Source organism: Athene noctua, chromosome 2 (genome assembly GCF_965140245.1).
Source record: "Athene noctua chromosome 2, bAthNoc1.hap1.1, whole genome shotgun sequence".
NCBI classification, from domain to species: Eukaryota; Metazoa; Chordata; class Aves; order Strigiformes; family Strigidae; genus Athene; species Athene noctua.
The window spans coordinates 98,915,667-98,942,066 of NC_134038.1; the positions used below are offsets into that span (position 1 = coordinate 98,915,667).

The 26,400-nt window shown below is 41.9% G+C and overlaps 1 protein-coding gene across 1 annotated transcript in view; it reads right to left on the minus strand.

Annotated features, from left to right (window-relative positions):
- The window catches only part of JARID2 (jumonji and AT-rich interaction domain containing 2), a 225,390-nt gene that overhangs the window by 121,362 nt on the left and 77,628 nt on the right, over positions 1-26,400 (minus strand). The window contains exon 2 of the mRNA XM_074899720.1: positions 7,388-7,523. Coding sequence (XP_074755821.1) covers positions 7,388-7,523 — 136 coding nt within the window. The remainder of the gene's footprint in view (positions 1-7,387; positions 7,524-26,400) is intronic.

The window sequence follows — 26,400 nt, forward strand, 5'->3', positions numbered from 1 at the left end:
CATCTTAAGAAAGTGGCCAGCACCAAACATCAGTTCTCATCTCAGCAGATCACTGACATGAACTTCATCCACCCCAACTCTCTGGTTTTTAACATTCCAATAAAAATGTAGCAATAAACCAAAAGTATTAACAAATTTAAACTTCTTTACCTGGTTGCCAAAGAAATGGTTGAGTTAGAATCCCAAGTGGTGCATCTCAATATTAGAGTCAAAAAAGCAGCTTTGAATAAATTATGTCTTACTCTCATTTCTAAAATAAGCAAACTAGAATTGACAAATGGTGCAATTTTTGACAGAGCTGGCAATCCTACAAGGTAAAACTACCATCGCCCTTTTGGATGCACAAGCCAGCCAAAAAGGTGCCAAGGTGAAAATATAGGCTGGCTGCCAATTTTATGGCTGCCAAAGACAGAATGAAGCAGTCTGCATGTCTGCGCTCAAAGGTGCTCCCCAGACTGCTGATACAAACAATAAGGCAGCAGCTATGCTGAATGACCCTGAGTCAAGGAAAACAAAATCTCTGTCCCCTGTTGGGGTTAAGGGAAAGTTTTGCTTCATGGACAGTCAATGCAATGAATTTCACCACTGTGGGGTGAAATTCCCAGTAGTGGGGTTTTTTTGTGTGTGTGTGTGTGGTGGTTGTTTTTGTTTTGCACTTTTTTTTTTTTTTTTTTTGTTAAGAAATACATAAATCTAATACCTATGGTTGTGAAGCACTTTTCAATGAATTTTTAAGCTGCATCTTTTTTTGCTCCTCTTTCCAGCAACTGTTGTTCCTTCTAGCATCTGAGGGTGTGGTTAGACGAGACAACTGTGCCAACCAACCAGCTTGCTACTTTGAAAAAGGACAAGTCTGGTCTCCTCCTCCTACAGTTTGCAGAGTCAAGGTACCCTGGCCCCTCATTACCACCGGATGAGCAGTTGGTGCTCATCTGACCTCTTGATGAACCTGTGCAGTTCATTACTAGAAGAAAATTCTTTCTTTTTAAAAATAATTTCTTGGGGCTAGTCTTCTGCCACATTAGTACACTGAACTGGCTGTACTGCATGGGCAGACAAATGGCAGAGCCAGCACAAGACAGGACGTGAAAGGAGGGGGACCAGACCCATCAGCCGATGCTGAACTCCTTCCAACCTTTCCTCATCTTATTTATTTTAGGCCCACAATAACTCAGTCTCTTACAGATTATGCACACGCCTCTGCAGATTATTATTTATTGCCATTTTCACTTTCCATTACCTACAATTAGCAATATGCAGGGAGGCAAGATTATTTTTAGACTTACTTTGACTAGAAATGCACTCAGAGGCAATAGCAACTTTTTTATATGGCCATGAAATTAAGTTTTAAGAAAACTAATGATACAATTCCTCTGTTTCTCTTGTTAAAAATATATCCATCTCTGTTACATTTAAGAGAAAAAGGATGATGGGCATCCTGCAAGACAAAATTTTTTGGCAGTCTTGCCAAACACGGTATTAGAACAGGAATACAATTTGGACATAATTAAATTGGGTAGAGATCACTGAGGACGTAACTTGGCCTGCAGAATTTTTATAAGGGGTGATGATGGAGAAGGCAAAAAGAGCCTATATCAGCTGATGAGCAAGCAAGTCCCCGGCAGACTTGAAAACAAATTCTGTTCTAAAAAACAAAGAAAGGAAAAGAGATTTGGAAATTTTCAATGGAGCCCAACCCCAACATCCTGTTATTTATTTGTTAATCTTTAAATTCACTTGACAGCAAGCACCAAAGTGAAAGTGATGTTGAGTGCCATGACAAATCTGCTCAAATGCTTATTTTCTGAACCTTTTAGTTGAAAACATCTATATTTAATCACAGTTTAAAACTAGCCAAAAAGGCTGTTTACTCTGAATGTAAAGGGGAAATACTGCAGTGTTGAAAGAGGTATTTCTGTTTCTGTAAATGCATTTTAAAAATCCACTTACACAGACAAGGGTCCTTGGCACACTTACAATCTTCTACTAAAGCTTAGGAGACAGACAGACATTACCCACTGTCAACAAATGCAATTTCACATCACTGACAGAGTGAAAAGCTCCCTAGACAAACAGCATAAAACCTTCTTCTAGTATTTAATTGCAACCTTCAGAAATAAAAGAGATGAAGTTACCAGTATGTTTGAACCATCACAATGAATGAAGAGGGCTACATTCTTGTTCAAATTAAAGGCCTGGTGATGGTCCAGCCTATGTATCTGTACCAGGGAGGAAGGAGGCGTACGCCACTCTGGGCACGCAGCGGTGCAGCTGAGACATCACTTCCCTAAGGGCTGTCGTGTTTTCATCTGTGCAGGTGGGAAGAGGAGAGACATGGCCTCAGCCCAGAGAAGATGCAGTTGGCCTGCTGGCAGCTGCTGCCACACCTACATAGTTGGCTTTTAGCAAATGCACTGAACTGAAGCACCCAGCTTAGCTGTGTCTAGGCATTTCTGCCACGTCTGTCGCAATTTTTAGGCCATGCCTGGGGTACCATCTACACAGCTAGGGAAAAGAGGTTTCACCAACAAGCTGGAGTCAGATGAACCCAACACTGCACCACCTTACCACTGGGCACTTTCGTTCCAACATGGTCAACTGGGGACGGTGGACAGAAACCCCCACGCAGCGAGAATGGAACGCTTGAAAATCTGTGCAACCATGACAAAAACAGCTCTTTCTAGATAGCACTGCTGCCTGCCCCATCCAGCCTGGCCAGCCAGCACGGCAGCCAAGGGCTGGGCACATCCCGGTGTCAGAGCAGGCTGCTGCTGGATCCAGCACTACAGTCCCTGCCATGGGCTGCTTCAGGGGCTCCTGCCTCTTGGTGCAGAGGCATTTCATGCTTGGAAAAAGCAAACCTCCAACAAAAGCCATGCTAGCCTTTGTGCAGGAAAGGCTGAGGGCAGGAGCAGACGAGCACAAGGTAGGAAAGGGGCACCACAGCCACCTGTGGACTGACTACCACCTCAGTTTAAGTGCTGACATCGTTCCTTCTCTGTTTAAAGAGCACACATAAAATGAATAAATGACTTTAACAACCCTAAATGTAAGGCAGAGTCTCTCAGAATAGCAAAATTACGTTTTTAAGCATCTCTATTTACTAAATGAGCAAGACTTCCAACTTCTACCTTGAACCAGAGCACTCCCTTGCATACATTTGATTTCCCAACTAGATGATGTTTGCCACAAGCTTAACCTAGCTGACATGTTTGGAAATTGCCATGACACCTTTCTAGGACAATGCATGGCTGGTGAAAACGTACTACCTGCTTGAAAAATTCTAATGTCTGGTTTGTCATCTCTGTAGACAAACTAACCACCTTTAAACAAGCAAGGAAACTCTGGCACTTTTTCCATTTACAAAACGCTAGCACTTCTGTATCAGATTAATTCTTTATCACAAGTTTTGAAAAATAGAATTTAAAATCTTATGTAATGAAAAGTTGCTTTATGATATACTCTTTTGAGAGAGCTGGATTTATTCCCATAAACAGAACATAAGCAATAATTACATCTTTCATTGCCTTCTTTACAGCCTTATCTCACATTCTAAGCTACACAAGAAGAAAACGATTTCCCAAGGGAATTAGTTTTCCTTTTAGACGAGGATCTCTGAAAATTGGTATCACTATTCCAAACACCAATCCCTATTCTTAAAACCCTAACACAAATGACAGGCAGCAGTAGTCAAAATCACTAAAGAGGTCTCTCTGGGTTTTCCAGCGTACGACCCTGTTTCCATAATCAGACTTCCAATACCCCATTTAGGGCTGCAGGGGTTTCTTGACAACCTGCAGAAGCACCTCCTTCAGATTTTATATTCCCACATGTTGGAGAGGAACACGTAGCAAACAAAGGCACATTGTAGGGTGTTATTCTGTACTCTGCAAATATCTAGAGTCAACATAAATATGCATGCAATATATCCACTGATACAACAGCCATAATACACCCTTTCACCTTTTTCTGAAATCCTTCTAGCTGGGGGTATGGAGCAAGGAATGAGATTAAGGAAAGCAGAAAAACAGTTAGGATGAAAAATAACTGGCAGCACAAACATGTAAGCAAAAATTATCAGGTGAAAAGGAGGTATAAAAAAGGTAAGGAGAATTGCAAACACACCACCACTTCCAAACAAAACACTGCTACTTTGATCAGAACCACCTAAGTAACAGGGTTTCAGCCACAAATTGAAAATGGCAGGATTGTTTTCAGGATAACAAATATCTTTAATAGTAAGGCGGATCTCCAACAGTAATTTGAATTTTTATTTATTTATTTAGAATTGTATTTTTTCTTTTATTATTCAGAGAGGCATGGAAGTTAATTGTCTCTGTGCCACCACCCACACATCTTAGAGCTTGCAGAAACTTTAGTACAGAAAAGATTCCTGTTAATGGGTTTGTCTCTCACATTTAAAATGAACTTGCTTTTCGCACTCTCAGTAAGAGGCACCATCAGTCCAGCCAACAAATCATTACTGATACTACTGTACTGACCAGCTAAAATACCAGTGACAATCATTTTCATACGAGTATTGTTGCAGCTTGGCAAACACCAGCAAAGCAACTTTTGTAGCATGTCTATGCAACTTCAGCCACTTCAAACCCATAAAAAATTCTTAGACACCAGTTTCAAGGGGCTGGTGCGTACTTTACCTTCTCTATTGCCAAAAGTTAAGTACTTTATACTGAAACAAATTACAGGTTGCAAGTCTATAAATAAATAAATTTAAAGGATGACAGTTATAAAACCAGAACTCTCTCTGCACTACAGATGGTGGCACTAAGATCAAATCCCGCCACCTAGCTGTTCACAGTCCCCTGAACTCTCCACAGTATGTGAGACCAATTCACGCTTTCACACTGAGCAGGGAGCTCAGAGAGTTTGAAACCCACTCAGAGAGCTTGAACCATGCTCAGACCCTTCCTTCCCACTCCTGGAAATGGTTACATTTGCCAGGTATGGGAAGGTGACCTGTTTAATTTTCAACAGCTGAAGGAGCAATACCCTTTGAAGTTCATTAGGGAAAGCAACAGGGTTGTGGAGCACAGACTCTACACTTTCCTTTATGTTTGCAAGGCAAAGCACCCTAACCAGAATTCAAGCCAGAATTCAAATTATTTCAGACAGATTCACCCTGCTGCCCTCCCCAAGACCTATAGGTATTGAGTATTAATAAAGAGATCACTCACATAAAACTCTATTTAACTGCATGCTACCTTTTGGAGTAACATGCAAGAAACACTAGTTGTGGCCTGCATGTTGGAACAAAGGACATATGCAAGGAAATATTTTTTCTCTAACAGTATCAAACCATGGATCTAAGGCTCACACTTAAAATATCACATTTCCTTAAATTCAGAATAGCTCAGTCATTTCTTAGGATAACCTGCTTTTTCCCCAGTCCACAGACCTATGGATTTGAAAATACCTGGCAATGTTTTTTTAAAAGATGTAATGAACAAATTATACATTTAAATAGATTTTCTTGATATCACTACACACTATCACAATCCTCCTCCCTTTTGCAAATCTTTTTTCTCTGTATAATGAAAACATTCTTCCAAATATCAGTGGATAAAAAAAGCTTTTGGACAGTAATGTTGAAATATAGCAGCACTGAGACAGGACGTTTAAAGAATCATTTAGGAAACAGAAGGAGTAATAGAGAATATTATTCTGGCTAAAAAAAGAAAACAAAAAAAAAAAACCCAAAAAACAAACCCCCAAAGAACTGATCACCTACTTCTGTGAAGAAGAAAAAGCACCGAACACTACAGCTCTCAATGTGAGAGGCAAGCTCTGAAGTTGTGAGCTGTGCTGCTGCCAGCGGAAGCCAGTAGCATACTCTGCGTCTGGTACCTGCATCGACACAGCATTCCCAGCCAACTCACTTTTCATCTAAGCTGCCTTTGGAGAAACTAGACACCATAAAAACCTCAGTCATCCTGTAACCTGGCACACCATCAAAGCCTCCTAACACACAATTACTGTGCTTCACGCCTTTAGACTTTTTTCCTTTGACTAAACAAAACCCCCACAATGGAATAAGAAACTTTCCAAGAGAAATTGTGTTTGACAGAAGATCAATGATGCAGAGGTGTTGGAGGGAAAAAAGCCAGTGCTGTTTTGTGTACACCTCCAAGCTTATTAATGGCTTGCTGCTAAAGCTAGATGCCCCTTCCCATCAGATCAGTATTTGATATTATTACTGAACTCAGAAGTCTGAGGTCTTCTTTAATCACATTAAGGAGTTTGCAATTGCTTACGCAATACAGTAACTTTATCACGTTGCCTGTAGTTATCCAGTCATTCCCCTAGGTTTTTGCATTGTCAGCAATAACACTCAGTGAAAATGCAAAGAAATTTGACTCACCATGTCAAAAACACAAGCTACATATAAATATGAATAACCTACCAAGTAAGCACCCAGCTGCTGCTTTAATGCATTAGCACATGTATAGTTATGCACATGCCTAAAAGGAACTGCCATAAACCTCCATAAAGAAACAAATAAGCTCTTGTGAGTGAAGAGAAAACCATAAGCCTGCCCAGAAATCTGAATCCTGCTAGTCATCACTTTCAAGGCTCAAGCCAGCATGACAAAGCCTTTTCAAGACAGGGTCCTGTGTCAGGGAGTGAATCTGAAAGAGACACACTTTATATTCACCTCTCAGGACACTATGGTTTTTTTAAGCAAGCTGTAAGGGAGCGGGGAGCAACAGATAATAACTGGCCAAAGGATTAAATAAATAAAATCCAACTCCTTTCAAGCCCCTGTAATCTAGGCTTGTCTTCATCTCCTTTTAAAATCTTTAAACAACTGTTCTGTGAACTGCTAAACTAGGGCAGTCCAATGTCCTAGTGATTGTGTTCTCTCAGTCCTTTAAATGTAGGTCCTTATCTACTTCACCTCTGATAGTGTGGACTGAGATCCCTCTAGAGATACATATGCTGGTTAGCCAGTTTCTTGCATCTAAATGACACAGAGTAGGTAAATGCTGTCCAACTGTCCTTCCTCAAGATAACCAGAGCCAATCACCTTTAAACGGGTACCTTCTCTGTTGAGGTACTCAGCACATCAGGGAGCAGACTGAACACAGAAGTCTCCTTTTCTACCACACAACAGCCTGTCTCTGTCCTCCTGCCTGATACCTATCCTCCACCCTGACCCCCATCCATCTCAATCACTTCACCAGAAACCGAAACGTATGGATTGTTCAAACCCGGTGTTTTAAGCACTTCAGAAACAAGTTCTTCTGTGCAGATCAAAAGGGCACAGCGCGTGCCAGATGGTGCACTGGTCTCCTTCCTTGCTACAGCGGAAGGACTGCATTGAAAAGGACTGAGTCCTGCCAGCGACACCACAGAGGCAGCTCACCGTTCACTGCCTTGAGGCTCCCACTAATGCCATCGCCGTGCTGCCGCTTCTGTGCGTTCTTGAACTCCTTCAGAGATAAATAAAGGACCTTCCGCACCACCCTCTCCTCTGACCAGGGAATCCCATCGCTGTCATCCTAAAGAAGACGGAAATGGAAAGGAGACATTAGTTGCGTGCATCTGAAACAAAACCAAACCAAAACAAACAAAACCCCAAAGCCTAGGGCTACACAGATAATTTTCAGTTTAAAAAAAAGAGAGAAGCTGAAGTACTGTGTAACAAAATGCAACCTAAACTTGATCAGCTCTAACAGAGAACAGAAACATAACTATTATCATCAGAGCATTAGGCCCTCTAATCCTTTAACCTGCAAACAGCAGTAACTGAGTACCAGGTGTTAGACATGAGGTGAAACTTCTTTGTTAAAATCCTCATAATGAATCCCTTACAGAAAAATTTATCACAGCCAGGAAGTGCTCTCCCAAATAATTAAGAGCAGGGGGAAAAATACCATCAATAAATTGAATGTTGCAGGAATTTAAGAGGTAAGTTTTGTGAACCAACTTCTCTTATTGCCATTTTGGCCTTGGTTTGTGCCTCTCGGCTCAGGATTTTTCCTTTGATTTAGTGATTTGCATTCACTGCAGTGTATGAAGTTGTACATTGCTAACAATGAATTTATTCTGAATTTATCTCAATGTAAAGCTAAGTAGAATTTGGCCTATGGGGCATATGTTTTCTATTTTATTTTTAGAAGACAAATGCTATATTGTCAAAAAGAATACTAGTGTATGTCACATTTAGTACTTGCTTTAGTTAAAAGATTAATTCCCTGGAAAAGCATTTCCCCAAAGCCTTTAGCATTCAAATAAATTAAGTCAGCAAATTGATATAAAGACATAAGTGAGATCAGGTAAGTCATCATATTTTCATAAGCTCTATAAATTGTCTCAGGGTCTTTAAAAATGACTATTTTGAACATTCTTGCCCTTGAATTCCTCAAGGGCTACATGACTGCCAAGCAAAAAGATTAACATTTCTAGGCAGGCCTTATTTAAGTAAGTGTACCACAGCATACTGCCACACTACACTGGAAACCCCAAAAGCCCCATCAGCAACCCCCCCCCCACCTGGAGGCAGGAGAGTTTATACCATCCTACGTGTCAAAGAAGTGACGAACATCATAAACTTCAAAAAAAATAAGCATAGTTCAGGGTGACCATTGACAGCTTTTTCTTTGCTTCTCTAGTGAGATATTGGCATTCAGCTGCTTAACTGTGATTAAAAACATTCCTCCCTACCCCCCAAAACCGTCTGACAAATTACTTGGGGGGAGGGCGCAGTGAAAGCAGTCGACATTTTGGCAGCAGGATGTGCATTTCACACGAGAGACAAGCTACTATACTTTGAAGAAGGCTGAACTATGCCCAGGGAGCTTTAGAGTACAGGCTGCTCTGGGCCAAGAAAGCAAACTTTGTAACTCAACACCCTCAGCAACCAGGGAAAAAAAAAAAAAAAATCTCCAGGCAAGCACTTTAAAAGGACTAGTACATCCAGTTATTTTGTCAACAGGTTTACACAAACAACTCCAGTTTACCATTTTGCTGCCAACGTAACTTCAGACCTAACCAGAAGCAACTGAACAGAAGAGGACTGCAGCCTGCTCGATTTTAACAAAGTTTGCCCGAAGACATCCCATTTATGCTCCCACCAGTTAAGGGCCTGGTGGGACATCACACACTTCTGTTTTCCCAAAAACTACTTATTAAATCCTCAAGGGACTCACACTCAGTTATTGAACAGTCTTAAGCACCTCCAGCACCTATCTATGTTACAGACAGAGGCCTGCAGACACCGCTTGCTCCCTTCACTGGCATTTATACAGATCCCTAATATAATGGGCATCAAATGCAAGAAAGAGGATGAAGAGCCCTCTGGCCAGGCACACTGCTCCTGCCTCTGAAGCCTGGACAAATTACACAGAAACCCTAACGAGAGGCAGCAAAATCATCACCCTGTATTTTTATACACATTAAGCCAGACATACACAAGACACATGTAATGATCAAGCCCAGTTAACATAAGACGTCCTCAGAAACATATCGCTTTCCTTGGTCCCTGTCAGCCCAAGGCCCCTCTCCTGTGAAACACCAGGCCCATCCTGAAGCCATGAATATGCCCTGTCCTACACTTGACTCTTCAGGCCCTGAGGAGCTGGAAGTTGCATGAAAACACCCATTGGTTCCTGATCCCACTGGCCCTTCCATCCCTGCTAAAAATGCAGGAAAAAAAAACATATATAAAGAAACAAATAAATTAATCCGACTTAAATCCACTTTGTCACAACAGCTCACTGCAAGGAGCATGTGGTGGCATTTGCTGTTTCAGTGGCAGCAGGGTGAAACCTGCTGACAGGACTGATCTTCACATCGGCATGTGCCAAGCAAGTGGCCAGCTGCAGCAGGTAAGCAACCACGGGCAAGTACAACCCAGGCCGTGGGACATGGGGGTCACAATCCCTCCTGCAGGCGGGAAGGAGATGATCGCCACACACCAGAGGCCTCTGGTCTAGACCACCTTCTCAAAGTATTTCTGTGAACAGCCTGAAGACATCTCCCTCTCCCCAGACAACATGTTGGACACACAAAAGAATGGTGTGCAACCCAGCACCTTATCTTATGAGGGATAAGGCTGCCAAGATGTCCTCCTGGTGCCAGCTGGAGGCTCCAGCCCTGCTGCAGATCTTCCTGCCTTCCCACTAGCCCAGAGGCTGCATGGGCCATACCAGGTCCCAGGAGGTGGGAACAAAGAACTCCCTCAGCAACCCCTCAAGACATGCGGTAACATTTCACACCACACCCAACTGAGATGAACCATACTGGCTTCATCCGTCCTCTGTAACAGCAGCACTGTCAACAGAAACGCACATGAGGGAGTCTCTCCACACCAGAGCTCCCAGTAGCACTGAGGCTGCAGACACTGTCCTGCCTACACCACTCTGTTGTAGACTTTCCCTGCACCCATCACTTGGCTTGAAAAAGGTCCTCAAGTTCCCCAACAATGTGTTATCCAAGGTCAGCAAAGTAAGGGGCTAAACCACTGCCAACACGCACATTCATGCGGCTCCATATGCAGGAGCAATAAAAAGCTTTCACAATTGTCGATGGCATCTTCCCCCAAGCCTGCGGCACAAAAGCAGCCGCAAGCAGGAAAGCAGCTGACTCGGAGCCCAGCTGAGCTGCCGTTCTGCCAGCAACACAGCTCCAGCTCCTGACACATTTAACCATAATTACATGGGTCAGATCGTCTCTGCCTCGTCATGCCAGTGGAAGGAGAGCCGCCATGCACCCCACTCTGCGCTCACACTGCCGACAACTGCAAGAGTTATCTCACTTTAGCAAAACAACATACACACACCCAGAAACCATTTAGAAATATCCTCAAGTGAAAGCCTTGAGGAATTTAATCTATGTAACTTCTAAAAAACAAACAAAAAACCTCAGAGGGACTGATTTGATCGCTGCCTTTAAATATTTCCACAGGGAATAGAAATTTGATAATAGATGGCTCTTGAGGCTGGCAGAGAGGGTATAATACCATTCAACAGCTGGAACTCAAATTCAGAAAAATGTTAAGACAGAATTAAAGAACAATTTCCGCAACTGTGCAAGTAATTAGCCATTGAAACGACTTATGGGGAACTAATGGATTGTCCATTATTGACTTAGACCCAAAAAAGGACTGAATAACAATCTTAAACTCTTGGTTCATCACCACAAGCCCATAGCCTTCACTGTGCAGGTCAGCCAAGATGATTTCTGCCTCCCAATCTGACAAGATAATTGGTTTATAAATTCATTTAAAAAGCAACAGACACAACCAACCAGGGAAGCCCTGGGGCAGAATTAAGAAACAGAACTGCATGATTTCCTTCAAACTGCTAAAAAAATTAATCATATCACCTGCTTTGTTATGCTGTTTTGGGGAACCACACATTTATATCTGAACTTCAGCTACCAGGACTGCCAAGCAACAGTTCAGCAAGTTCAATCCAAGGGGACGGGGAAGAGGAACCCAACCTCCATTTACCCATGCAGTACATTCCTGCACAAGATGCCACCCCACAGATAGCGGAGTAGTTCTCTTCCATGCTACCTGGCTGGCAGCTTGATTGTAGCTCTGCAGTTGCAGAGGTGATATTTGTAGAAAGTGCAACAGACTGCTGCCATATAATGATAGTTTGGGAAGGGGGAAAAAAAAATACACACACACACACACAGACATGTGTGTGGTTTTGCTATGTGCATATTAAATGTATATAACACATTAAATATACAATACATATATATTAGTGTGTGTGCACAAACTAAAATATATACATATTAGTATATAATGCATACATAAAATAAGTATACATACGTATCTATAAATAATACATATTGATATATAGCCTGTCTATATTTGCAATGAAATCAAAATGTGCACCACCTGTACCTTTCACCATTCACCTACAGCTTGTTTGCTGCAGTTCAGCTACCTAGCTTGCACATGGCCTGCATGCAGCCTTCTTATTTCTGAAGTTATACACAAACCCTAAAAAAAAAACCCAAAAAACCCCCAAAAAACCCAAAAAGGCAAAGCAGGCAGAAGTGAGAGGCAGGCTTCACGCCGCCTCCTGGGTAGGTGAAACGCCAGCCTGAAGTAGTGGGGGCTGCTGCATGACGCTTTACTCCATGAGAAGCAGCAGAAGCATACGCATCGTCATGACTCGAGCTTCTCCGTTCATTCATCACTAGATACTTCAGCCTGGACTGGCCTTGCTTTAAGCAAATAGGAGCCACAGTTTACGGGGTAAAACAGAGCTAGAACAAGGGAGAACGCATGCAGCACTCGATGTTATTTGTTTTACTTTTATGTAAATACTTTAACAGCAGTGATGGTTTTATTTGAAAAGTCAGGACTTTGTAAGGTACAAAGATACTTATAAGCATGTGTGTTATGACTCAGTGTGGCTGGCGTGTTTCCAGCTCTCTCTTTGGGTCTTTCCCAAGCACGCATCTCCTGACCCCATTCTTCATGCCAGGTTGCAGAAAGCAAAACAACAAAACACAAACCCCCTCTTTTTTCTTTTTCCAGCGCTGCAGCCAACACTCGGTTAAAATCACTGTGGCACCCAATGCCCTAAATGAATATGCTTTCATGGTTCAACAGCCCCCAGAGAGTCTTTCCCGCAGATGTAAGAAGGTCATTTTGAAGCAATGGGAAAAATAAACCACAAGATTCTACCCTTTCCTCAAGGATATTTTTGAAGGAGAACTATTTCAAAGGGTTGGTTTTTTCCTGTGTTTAGTTAGCAACAAAACAAAAATCTGTCTTTTGCATGAAAAACAGACAACACATTTTCAGAGATCATATAAATTACTTTTCAGCTGAAGGACCTAAATGGAAATGTTTGTTTACTAGATGCAAGACCTGCAACAGATTTTTTTCCTTTTGGCTGTATATTATCAATGGAAAACAGTTATACCCGTTTTTCTCTAAAAGCCAGATGTAAGAGTAATTGGTGGAAAACCTAGATACTCCTTCCGAGGCTGAAAGATATCCTCTGTGCAAGTCTTGGGCGAGTTACTACTCCTAAGTGCAATTAGCACACTTATTCATTTACAGAGCCCACCTCCTCGGTATACGTTATGGCATGGCATCAACCTAATGAGAAAGCACAAGGTCTTACTAGTATATCAACACACTCATTTTCCCCGTTGCGTTAGCAGAGGTCCCTGTGGTATTGCAAAGTCTCATTGACTTTCTCACCACCCCAAATACACACCACACATGCAGAGGAAAACCCTGACATCGGCCCATCGGTGCAAGCTCCCTCTCTACATAACTTGCAGGAGCAAGTGGGCTGTTCCATGACCAGACGGCAGAATCCTTTCTCACCAGAAACTCCTAACAAAAATTTGAACTTCCAGGGTAACGGTTTGAAACCAGACTCTAATATATTCAACTGAAGCTATATAAATAAAGATTTTTTGGCTCCTTCTGGCAGCTATCGTGCCGCTTGGGCTTCTTGCAGCCAAGCACAGCATCATGCAAACTGGATAAACCCATATATACCCACAGTAATATCCTTGCAGTCTTTTGCTTACTATCAAGGTCCCTCCACTCCCTTCTCCTCTCAGAATACAGTTCACACTTATTTAATATTAAACCTTTTAATCAAGTTTAACTATCCAGAGAGGATGTAGCAGTTTCTCATTTAAAACAAACTGCTTATATTCAGTGAGAAAAAATAAAACCTCATGAATGGCTTAAGTTGATGAAGATTGATACGGCTTGGAGACTTTATAGTACAATGACTCATGCCTTCTGGAAAATGTAATCTGTTCTGTCTAGTTTAGGAAAATAGGTCATGTTTTAAAAATGTGCTAACTAACATGAAGAAAGGGGAAATTTTCTTTATTAATGGTTCTGTTATAGCATTTAAGTGTATGTGGTAATTATAGCAAATTTTTCCTTCATACTTCCAGAAAACTTCCCCAAAGGACTCATGTTATGTTACAGCTCCTGACTAGCAGAACCGATGTTAGCATGGCAAAGAAATGACGGAGGAAAATAAAAATCTCTCTTCTTCCTGCTTTAGCACTTCTCTTACAGCTTTCATCCTCTTCAGTCTCCTGTTGGTTTGAGCTTGTTCACTGCCTCCTGCTGCACCAGGGATTGCATTTCCTCCTTTCAGACTGAATTCTTCTAAGAGCAGCATGAGAGAGAAACACTCTGGTTTTTGGGTCACTGAAGGCCTCAGGCACTTTTGAGCCCAGTAAGCTTCAACCTACTCTTGCAAAAATACATTAGGGTAGAAGAGTTACTGTCGAAATTTCTAAACAGAAGTCACTAGTGTGTTCATACAGGCTGCCAGAATTGAGGCATAAAAAATTATCTCCTCACTTCACCTTAAGCCTAATAATGGAATATTTAAAAATAGTGTGGTCGTATATTAATTGTTTCTTTTACATAAACTCAGAGGTCTTGGCAATGTTTCTGCATCTCTAGAAAACTACTATTCAATACGAAACTAGTGAAAACTTACAAGACATCAACTGTTTCCCCTGCTGGTCTGCCAAGATAAACACTTTTTTTTTTTTAACAAAAAAAAAAAAAAAAAAGGCTAAACTCAAACAAATTCAGAGTGAAGTCAGGTCTAAAGTTTCCTAATTTATCAACTTACGGCAGGACTTCAACTCGAACCATCTCTCACGGATAAGAGTGACTCTACAGCTATGACTTTTTTAGGCCAGGCCAGAAATCTAATCAAACATTTTGCAACCAAAGCACAAGAGTTTTGAGCTCTGATGAGAGCTGGCAACACACAAAAGAAAGCCAGAAAAGACTGAGGGTAGCAGAGTGCTAGAAGAAAGAGGTATGAAGATACAACATAATTATTCGTATTGGGGAAGCAGTTTTTATAACCAGTTTAAGCGACTTCACCTGTCACTATGTGAGATATACCTGCCAAATCCAGCACTAGCCTTGCTGTAGCCATTTGACCAGCTTGATTGGGGAAGAGACCAAATCTCACCCCAAGACAGAAAAAAGTATTCTTTTCAGCCAGATCATCTCCCTTATTACTAACCACGTGGCCATACTGCTAGGGCAGAGAGAAAGGCAGGATTGCCCCTTTTAGCAGCCACCCACACTTGGAGGGATGCAAGCCAATCATGACACCAAAGCATGGCAGTCAACATAAGGGAGGGAGGGCATTGCAGATGGTATTCAGGAAATTAAAATCACTTTGCTGTTGTGTAGCCTCAAATACCTTGTGGCATTTAGATGAACCATACCCCCTTTTTACACGATAAATTATTTACTTCAGGGGAGCGAAAAGGAAATATGTGGGGAGCTGGGGTGGGGGTTTATCTGTTAGAGGGGCAGGGCCTGCAACATTTCATGTGGGTCACCGCCTGACAACGTACAATCCTGTGTTTGACCATCACTTGTAGCCAATTTATGCCCAAGCAAAAGCTCTGACTTGATAAATTGGTTCCTTATTTGGTGCTCTCTTCAAAAAAAGGGGAACGTATCCTAAAACGCATGTTGAATTCTCTTTGAAAGGGTATGCTGTATACAGACACATGCCTCCCAGCCAGAAATCAAAATACTTTAAGCATCCCTTCCCATGGAGGTGAATAGGTCTAAATCCTTCTTAAAAGAAAAACAAACCAACCAACCTGATGGGGGACACTCACACTGCATGTCTTCACTTCTCTGAAACACCATGAAATAATGTATACTTATCTTTGATTACAGACGACTAAAAAATTACAGCTGAAATTGGATTAGAAACTTCTGCTAAAAAACAATTTATTGCATAACACAACTCTGACAGCCTGGGTTTCTGGCCACCAACTGAGCCTTTATAAAAATCTGCTGGGCAGCTGCCAAATCAGCTCTCTGAGTCTTGGCATGTCCGACATCTGAGACAGTAGTCAAGGCAGCCACATGTCCTGTGCCATCTACAGCCCTGCACTTTTACAGTTAAATGGTACCATCAAAGAACAGAGTAGTACGAGCCATTAAACACACAAAGGTAAAAAAATCTCCTACGGCTGTGGATCTGACAACTCTGATCACACTGCAGAAGACTGAGAGCCACAGCAGGATTTTTTCTTTTTCAGGATCTGATATTAATTTGAACATAAAAGTAGCTTATTAAGAAAAGGGAAAAAGAGAAGCAAAAAATGGTAGCAAGCTCCAAAAAACCTCTGTACTCCTAGCTGAAAATCACTGCCATTTATAAATTTCACATTCCAAATATTCTTACTGTCTCCAGTTCTAATTAAAACTCTCCACTAAGTACACTTCAGATAGACACATAAAACCCAGTATGCACAAAGAGTATCCAGCACCTCAAGATAATTAAATTCAAATATATACTTTCTAATTAATTTCATTTTGATTCAGTTCCTATTTTTATAAGGTGTTCAAGCTCCAGTATGCAACCATACGAATACGGTCCAATAAAAAGTGTTTTCTGCAGTTTAAATGTCGGCTAATAAGATCTACAGATGTGAAGTTTAATATAGCTAATCTAAACCCGCTGCATACTACTAATTATTTTAAAATCTTTTCCTACCCTCAGACAGAAAGTCTGATCCTTTACTTGAAAAATACTAACCACTTTTGCATGCCAAAATAGTGTCAAGGTAGTAGGGGAGAGAAAAAGACACAGCTGGGGTGTTATAAATCTGCCTTCAATATTTCTATGGGAATTTAAAGAGATCTAATTTTTTGGCACCTCACAGTGTCTGAAAGGTCAGTGGTATCAATATTTTAGAGAAGCTGGAGTACTGTTGATGCATTTAGCATCTATCCTCACAAATACAACAGGAGGCCAGCGCTTATGTCATTTCTTTGATAGGAGTTTGGTACCTGGATGATGAAGCCTTGTCTATTAATAGGAAAAGATCTGCTGATCCATCTGCTTTCTAGGAGTATAGTAGTATATACCAGCAAAACCCTGCATCTACCAATATAAAACACTGCTCCCTTGGTGAAATAAATACACTAGCCCAAAGCCTACATAGTTCAGCTACATTATTTAATATACCTGTGTCCATCAGGAATGTGATGCCTTCACAGGCTTGAGGATGGGGACGGAGGTTCCCTTGCAGACTTGGGAAGGTCACCGTATCCCTGCCGGATGATCCTGTGCCCAGTAGGGCCACTCACTTGCTCCCATTTAAACCTTTACAGTACAAAAGGGTTGGGCTGGCTTAAAGAGATGAGATGGGAGATCTTGGCTCATCTGACTTAATTTGATGGCAACGCAGTGGAGCGTGCTTACATGAGCAGCTTCACTGTCAAACCCCTGCAAAAGGACCATGGCCAGCAGCGGGGTGAGTGGCATTGCCGGAGCCAGAGCACGGCAAACTACCCACAGGGTAACTTGCACAGGGTGGACCTGCAAGTTCACGTAAATCTGACCCAAAGCAGGTCCAAGTGACCCAAGAAGTCCCTTGCCTTAGCTTGGAAACGTTTAACTTTGTTTCCTCCTCTTTCACATCTGTGGGATGCCCCTCACTCAGGCAACCACCAGGTTTAAAAGAAGATTAAAAACACCAATCCATCTTGTCATTCTTTAAACCCCGGAGGGGTAATGACAGAATCAAATGTGCTGAACCTACTGCTGAGACATCTCAGATATTGGGGCCTAAATTAATTTTACTGAACTGTCTGGGGAACTAAATCAGTTGTATTGACACAGGCTCCTGAGATGGCCACATTGATATTGCACTAAGAGCACGACGTTGATTTTGCTTGGTGTACTACCCAAAAAGTGGTATTTTTATCAGACACTTTTTGTCCTTGTTTACATTCCAGACTGGCAGAATATCCTTCAAAGCAAGGGGGTGTGTGTTTGTGTGTGTAAGTATCCATTGAAGCTGGGAGAATTAAACTAAACCTGTACTCTTCACTCGTATGCCAATTAAAGATAACATATGAGGAGACTGTAAAGCTACTGCAAATGTATTTTCAGGCCAGTTTAGTTATATCAGCAAATTTTCTGCACGAAGATAAGCTACATAATCAGTGGAAACCTACACTCTAAAGCTTTACCAAGCTTGCCCTAAAGTATTAAATGTATTTGAATTCCAAAAATACTACCCAGCAAACAAATGATGGTATTTTAGTAGCACAGGGAAGCAAATCATTTGAAGTTGCAGAAGACTGCTCAGGGTACCAAAGTCATGAATTTCAGACAGAGCTAGGCTCAAGCACTGCTCTGCCACACACAAGCTTCAGTTCTTGCTACAATTTAAAACACAAGGGAGGAGGAAGAGCGAATGGCTACTAGCAACTGTCACATCTGGCCTGATTTGTGAAGCCACACTATTATCTCCCCAGAACAATTAAATTAAGATTGTAAAGGGCAGCTGGCAGGTTTTGTGGGCATAAGACAAAAAAAAACCCAAAGTTCTTTCTTAGGGAGATAGCAGGCTTTCCTAATTGCACAGAATGATTTTTTTTTAACACACAGGTGTTTCACAACAACCGGATCTGTGTTAAACTGATAAGGAAAAAACATAATCAAGTTTCAACCTTTCCATGATCTTTTCCTCTTTTTTAAAAAAAAACAAACAAAAAAACCCAAAACAACAAGTGTGCATGAGAACTTTCAAAACAACGGCACAATTGCCTTTCCTTCACTTTTGCCGGTTTCTCAGCAGGCAGTGCTGGGTGGGTGCCAGGTGGCACAGCACCTGGGGCAGGGGCGATGCGCAGGCAGGGTGCCAGGTGCCCATGATGGCTCAGCTCCTGCGGCCGGGGTCTGCAGAGAACAAGCCCTTCGGCTCCATGAGCACTGTTTGGGTTAGCGTTCAATTTCCTCATCCCTTCTCCACTCCCTGATCAATGGCAACATTCAAACTTTACTGAAGATATTAGAAGCACATCAAAGACAACCATTAAGCTTTTAAGTGCACTAATTGACATTTTAGCACTTACAAATCCATCTATGTGTTCTATCACTCAATTTAAGATACTTGCTTCCCCGCCTGGTAAGAGTTCCCCATGTTTTTAGTGGGCAGAGGGGGATTTTCAAAGCTATTTTTTTTCACAGACAGGATTTCAGAGAATTCAAATTACAAATATAATGCACTTCAAAAAGTAACACGTTTCACAAATTTAAGAGCTCTTCCATAAAAGCTGTAAATGGCATCACAGCTATAACTCACAGGCTTCTAAGCTCCAATGAATTCTGCAGCTGTTACGGCACGTTGAAGCCAAATCATTGTTACCTTCACACCACAACAACTGAAAACCCCAGCTATGATATTACAAACTGCATGGTGCTACATGGCAAGGGGGCGGGCGGAGACAGAAAGAAAAGAACCCCTGGGTAATTTTGCAGCTCCTTCTTTCTTCCTTCCCAAAGCTCGCATAAAAAAGACACTAAACCCGTAAGCAACTACTTTAGGTTTTGCTACAGTGAGAATCCCACAACAGGATCCAGGGAAGCATTTCAGAAGAGCACCCCCACCACACCCCACCCCCACCCCCCCAATGTTGAAAAAATCAGAGGATACAAGCACTCCCCACCGCAGGTATGGTGACTTAGAGCAGACAAGCTGCTACCCAGCGGCCAAGCCCAGCCTCTGATTGCAGAAGAGCAGCTCAATGACAGCAGGTCTGGACCCTTCTTCTATTACTGTCACATACCAACATGTTCACCTTCTGTTCTGTTAGAGAAATCCTCATTCAGTCCCAATATTTAAAGCAACAAGAAAGATCAAATTAAATTCTCAGGGTTTAAAGCCGTTCAGTTCATTGCTAGATCTATTTTAGGGTCTGAGGCTGCCAGCCACCCCCACAGAATCTGCACGCTAAACAAGGCTTTTGACAGGCTTGTTTATGCCTTCTGCTGCAATCAAAGGCAAAACATTACAAATCAAAGAACCAGGAGACAAACACAGTACTCTGCATAACAGAAACCTCAAAAAGCTAGCCAGCAGCAAACCTGCCGCTCACTGAGCCTGCAGAGCAGTAGAGATAATGCAGAAAAACAGAAATGGATAGTTCAAGTAAGAACAGGCTTGTGCTGTACATATGCAAACACCTGCAAGCAGGACCTCTGAAGCACACATCCATCAAAAGAAGCGGATACAGAATCACAAGACAAGATTATTCATCTTCTCAAAAGTACCATGGAGGAAAAGTCCTAATTTAAGAGTTCCAGTTTAAAGATTGCAGGGGACTTTAAATTTCTACTGATATCAGAAAAGCACCCAGGAAAACAAGCAGGCATGGGCAGTGTACCATATTTCTGTGGCTGGGATTTAAATGGAAACGCAAAGACTGCATTTTGGAACCTAGGCACTTAGGTCCATTTCATGCCTTTCCTAAGAGAAGGCAAAATTGTATTTTCTGTTCAATTCTCTATGTTGAACACGTGATAAGAACGGAATCAGTTTTACTTAGAGACACACACTGTGAACTGCATCACCCATACTTTAGCAAACCCACCATGTCAGGGGAGCATCTAAGATACATGTTGAAATTACACCCAGAAGAAATTTCATGGTATGCCTTTGCTACTGTGTTCCTTTAAACCTTTCACCTCTTAAACTGTGAGTTCAATGTCAGATTATAAACATCATAAAAGCTCATAAAACCCAATCATAAAACTGCCAGCTCATTTCAAGATTATTTGCTCTTAGCCTTGCAAAAACATCATGAGCAGTATAAGAATTGCACCATCTCTCTGCAAATCCCAACCCCTCCTCGTTTGCATCAAGCTAAGGTCACTGCAATCATCCTGTTCGTGTTCATATCACTGGGACAGGCAGGCAGTGTAGCCTTACCTTGGAGGTGGACCTTCACAGCACATCACCCATCTTCTAAACCATCCTGAGCAACATTCCTGACATCAACTTCTGATGAAATCACCTGTTACTTCACCTTCCTCTTGCAAAACCTAGCCTTGCACGTCACCAGCACAACTGACAGAGACACAGAAATCTCCTGCAACTGCAGCAGGAGCAAATGCCAAGTTCAGATTTTGGGACACCTCTACAGACCCCTCCATCACACCCAACAATGTCTACCTCGAGCCTAGCCAGAGGCTGAGCAGCACAGCAGCTGCCCAAAGAGCAGGAGAAGTACAAGGCTGATAGATACCTCCTCACACATCATTAGCATCAGGTGCTGTTTGTTTCCATTAGCCTGCAGTAGGAAAAGAGGCAGCATTTCGTTATTTGGGCTGGGTTTCCTGCATGACCAACCACATCATTTCACCCCTCTCTAGGGAAAAGACTGTGGGCTGGATGGAAGCTGTTCGTTAGCTTCTCTGTGGAAAAGGACAGTGAAATGAAATTGTCACGTGGGTCTAGGCAGAGCAGAGCTTATCAACAACAGGTTTATGCCAAAACAGTGGAGGAACTGGCTAAATCATATCTAGTATAATGTCAAGCAATGTCACAGTGAAGTAATGATTCTGAAGGCAGACTGTGATCAAGTCTGGGAGTTGCAGGACAGATCATACTTGCCCCACCTACAATAAACTCAACCCAATGCTCACACTTCAAGCACACACCAAACCACTCTGGTTTTTGTCTCTGCTGTGTACATGCAGAAGGTGAAACAGGGTAGCGAGAAAAGGGGAAGAAAAAAAAACATAATAAACCAAAGACTGGATTAAAGAGCAGCAGTACATTTTTAGGCATGGATCAGCTCTTGCAGTCTCTTGTAAAATGAGGTGGCAGCAGAGAATCATCCAGGCAAGTTTAGGAGCTGTGTTTCTGTTTATTTTAATTTGCAGTCTATTGATTTTACTGTTTTGTGAGCTCACTCATGAGTAATATTGGAACTCGAGGCTGAATGCAGTGATGGACTGGGCAAGGCAGATACACCCACCCGAAGAGAGCATGTCCTCTGCTGCCAGCCTCTGCTTCCAGAAAAACAAGCTGACTGGCTACAGCCCAGCACCACTCCTGTGACACTGCATGCAGGCAAAAGATTAACCATCCATCATTACAGTCCACTGCAATTACTTATCAAATCTCCCTGACAGATACAAGGAGGAGGGACAGACTGGCGATGATTACACTCCCTGTTGTGGGCAGGCACAAACTTGGTAACTTGATTTTGCTACTGGAGCGGTCTTAGATACACTGGGCACGTGATTACATCCAGTCATGTTACACAAATGCAACAGCCTCGGAGAGCGGCAGCTCCAACAGGACGCAGGGATGGAGCTACATATGCCTTGGGAGAACAGATCATGCTGAATCCTAATTAATTTTTTTTTAAATTGGCGTGACTTGTTTAAATGCCTTTGCACTGCTAGGTGACCTACTCCTCCCCGCGACTCCTGCATCCTAGCCATTGCAAGCTGCTGCATACAGATGTAGCAGCAATGGTATGGCTTAATCAGTCAATGTTTTCACAACACATATTTCAAATATTAAGCACTTATTGAAGACTTAGAAGTTACTGTGTAAATATTTGTATTATATTATACTGCTAACACTTCCTCGCCAACTGTGGAATTTTAAATCTATCTCCTCTGATAAAGCTTTATTTACATATCACACTGCTCTCGATACTCAACAAAGTGAACTGACTAAATTTACACCAACTCCATTCAAGGAGTACATGTCAGGAAAGAGCAACTCAATGATTTTTCGTCTCTGGTATGTGACTAAACTAAACCACAGGCAGTCACAAGGCTTGTTTTAGGTTGATGTTAACTGTTTTCACTAGGCAACAACGTTCATGGGGAAAGCATTGGAGAAATGCACCTCGCTCTTAAAATATCCCCACAACCAGCATGGCCTACACCGAGAGCTATATACTCCCAACATGGAGTCTTATACTAAGTCTCTGCTTAAAATCTGACAAGCTGGTGATGCCCACAGACCTGACACCACAACGCTGCTGCAGTCTGCTTTAGCCCTCTGATGCGCTCCTAGGATGCTGGGATGCACCCAGACAGCACAATAGCCCCAAGGTTACCAGAGCTATCTCCAGAGGGGAAAGGCAGGATTTCATCTCCCCGTTTGAAGTGGAGGCAAGTGGAGTTGGTCACTCGTTTATTTGGGTCAGATTATCACCTCTCACTATTTTACAAGAGGAAGGCCGTGAGAAGCTGCTAACGCTCAGACAAGCAGCTAATGCTCAGGAAAACATGATCAAGACACAACCAGCAGCAAATGCAAACACCATTATTAGTCCCAGACAAAGTATAATACCTTATGTCGAAAAAAGTAACAGCCACCAAAATTTTTTCACACATGCATTAGGAAATACTCACGGTGCAAAGCCCATTTTCCTGCTCCTCCCCTCTTCCCCCCAAAAAACATAAAAAGCAAAAAGACTTGAGGGACTCCGTATCGACTCCAACAGTTGATACCAAGTTGATCATCACATCAGCTTTGAAAAAATCTGTGCATCTAAAGCACTCGCTGTATTGAAGAAAACCCTGTAGTGCAATAATCTGTTTACTCACTGAATCCAACTCGCAGATTTATTTTTTACTTTACATATTGAATGAATATTTACTCTCTGATGGATTTAGTTAGACTTGCACAATCATATGTTGAAAAGTGGAAAAAAAATGGAGTTGAAGTCGCATGCTACCTTTCGACAGCTCTGCCAGCTGGAAATATGCCATCAATTGTCTGTTCGGTACGTGACACGAAAGCAGAGGAGCCTGCTTAATAGAAATTCACTCAATTTCACCATGTTTACTTCGGGTTTAAGAAAATGGCCATGAAGAAGATAGATTAAATATTTTTCCTTTTACGAATATCCTCCTGTCTTATTTTGTTACAAGCTTTTAGCCTCATACCAAATGTATGACACTTCTAATTTAAAATGTTATGGAAACTGGAGGAACAAAGTAGAAATTGAAATATTAGCAGAATTTTCTTTCATTTCAAAATCTCAACAGTATCATACTAAGAAAAAAAAGTACATTCAAGCATTCTGTATGTGTTACCACCAAGCTATGCATTTGTTAAATACATGTGCATTTATTTCTGTTTTGGAGAAATATGTCCCACTTCCACAAAAAGTCAAAAACATACATAAACAAATAGCAGAAAGTCATAATTTTTGTCAGCTGGCTTATTCAAGAAAATCAAAATTCAGTACATGGCACTTTTGCACAAGTCCTTCCCCTACCTTTTGCTATGCACAGGAAAGGACAGACAAGACATACACACAAAGAAATACATGACACATACTGCCCATGAGTTGCAGCGTCTCAAGCTTCAGGCTGCTGAGCTCAAGCTCGCTATCGCTCACAGCCCTGTGACAGTGGGCCAATTTACTAGCCCCAGCCTACTACAGATAAATAAACAAGCAGCACATTGTTCACGGACATCTGTCTTATTTTTTTTCCTCTGTACCACTCAAGAAATGCTACTAATACAACAATTACTTAACCATATAAATCTGAGGTTAATAAAAAGACCATGCTTTGAGTGACAAGATCTACTTTGCTATCAGAGAACTAACTCTTTATTCTCTATAAATAAATGTTATTATCTGGGAATTGAACTCTGAGTGGTGAACTAGTAGCTTGCTTTCTTAGATGCTTCAATACATTAAGTGCTTTGCATTATGGGCAGATCAACTGCCCATTCACTAAGAAAGGTTACCAAAGTGATGCTGTAATCTCATTTAGCTCCCCCAGTGTTTACCTTCTATGGCCAGACTTGGATATCAGGGGAAAAAAACCCTTGCAAGAATAAAGCTGGGACACACAAATGTGGAAAAGGAAGAAACAATATTTACCTCCTAGGTTAGAGATCCTTTCGCTCCAGCTGCCTCACCAAAAAGATATGGTGCCAAAAGCATGAAGAGGTAGAAAGTGATTTACAGATTGGAAACATTTGGAAATGGAGATAAAAAAGGAAAATCAAAACACTGTGAAGTAACTTAACTGTTAAACAATCTAGTGCATTTTACAGCAAATCTCACTGGGCAAAAAATTGGATTCATGACCAAAAATACACATACATAAGATCAAGGCAATGAAAAGGAGGACAGAAAGGCATAAACTGTGAAGTTTGAAACCAGTCATTCCCTTCGCTCTTTTCTTTCTCAGCTTTTGCCCTATAACTCTTGTCAGGGATGACAATCGAGGAAGATCCCCAGAAAAAACCCTGCTTCCTGTAATAATAATGCTCATTCCTGTTGCAGAATGGATTTCTGGCCTGAAAACTGCTGGCACTTGGAAAACTGAGAGGGAAAAAAAAAAAGCTCAATATTAATCTCCAGAAGGACTAAGAAGGGAAGGGTAGTAAGAGAAAAACAAACAAGTTTACTGGTGAAAAAGAACATATTTTGCCTCACCCAGGTAACAAACATGAAATACTAATGAAAAAGGAAAGTTAAGACAAATAGGACAAAAAAATTTGGCAGTGAGAGAAGACTGACCAGAGCCTTTGTCTTAGGCAAAACACCAACACAGAGAACAATTTTTACCTCTGGACAATAACCAGCCTTTCGTGCATCGTTCGTTCTAAGTGGAGACCCACTGAGTGGGGAAGGGCAGGAGAGCAAGGCTGGGTGAAAAGCCAGCACAGCACTGGAAAACCCAATGCATGAATCTGAGCCTGCAGAACTAAGTATAACAAATGAAGCATTCACTGACTTAAAAGTAATATTATGACGTTGCACACAATAAGCCACTGCTGAATGCCATGTTGAATTTCATCCACAATTCAACCATTTTTACATGGACTTTCTGGAAGCTAATACATGCTTGCCTACCTCTGCTGAAATCATCCCTTTGCTTTGCTTTGCAGACATACATAACTAGAAACATGGTTGGTCCAGGATAAGCAGTCAAGGACACAGTACCATCTATGATGCAGATGGCACAACAATCAGGTTCTATAATAAATCTTGTTTTAATTTAGAAAACAGTTTTAAGATCCTGAACACATTAATTAACTGGGTCTAGACGGTGTGCTCAGGGAGAAGGACCCATCCACTGCAGCTGCAAGCGTTAGCTTCTGAAGAAGAGAATCCTGCGTACTGGGTGAGGGCACTGTAAATGGGCCAAAGCTCAAGAGAGGATCACCAGCCACTCAGGCAGTGGGAAGAATTTATAACAGCAACTGGCAGGAGGTAGTTGGTGAGGGTGCTCATGCTCACATTGTAGAGCTGCCACAGTCAGGGAAAGAGGGAAGGACAGACATCAAAATGGGAATCCAGAAAAGGGGACTCCCAAATTGTCCCCAGGAATGGGAATAGAAGGTGGTGGGGCTGCAGACAGAGCAGTGGTCCTGGCCAGGGATGGGGAAACATCAAACACAGAAGGTTATCAGGGGGAAGGAGATCCATGTGGCTATAGAAAAGGTTCCCACCATTTTCCCACACAGTGCATCTCAAACACTTCAAACAGGTTCATTCCCTCAGCTTTATGCTACTATTTCTCTATTTGAAAGAGAGAAAAAGACTAAGGATATTTCTGCTTGAGTTGAAACTCAAGTTGCTAAACC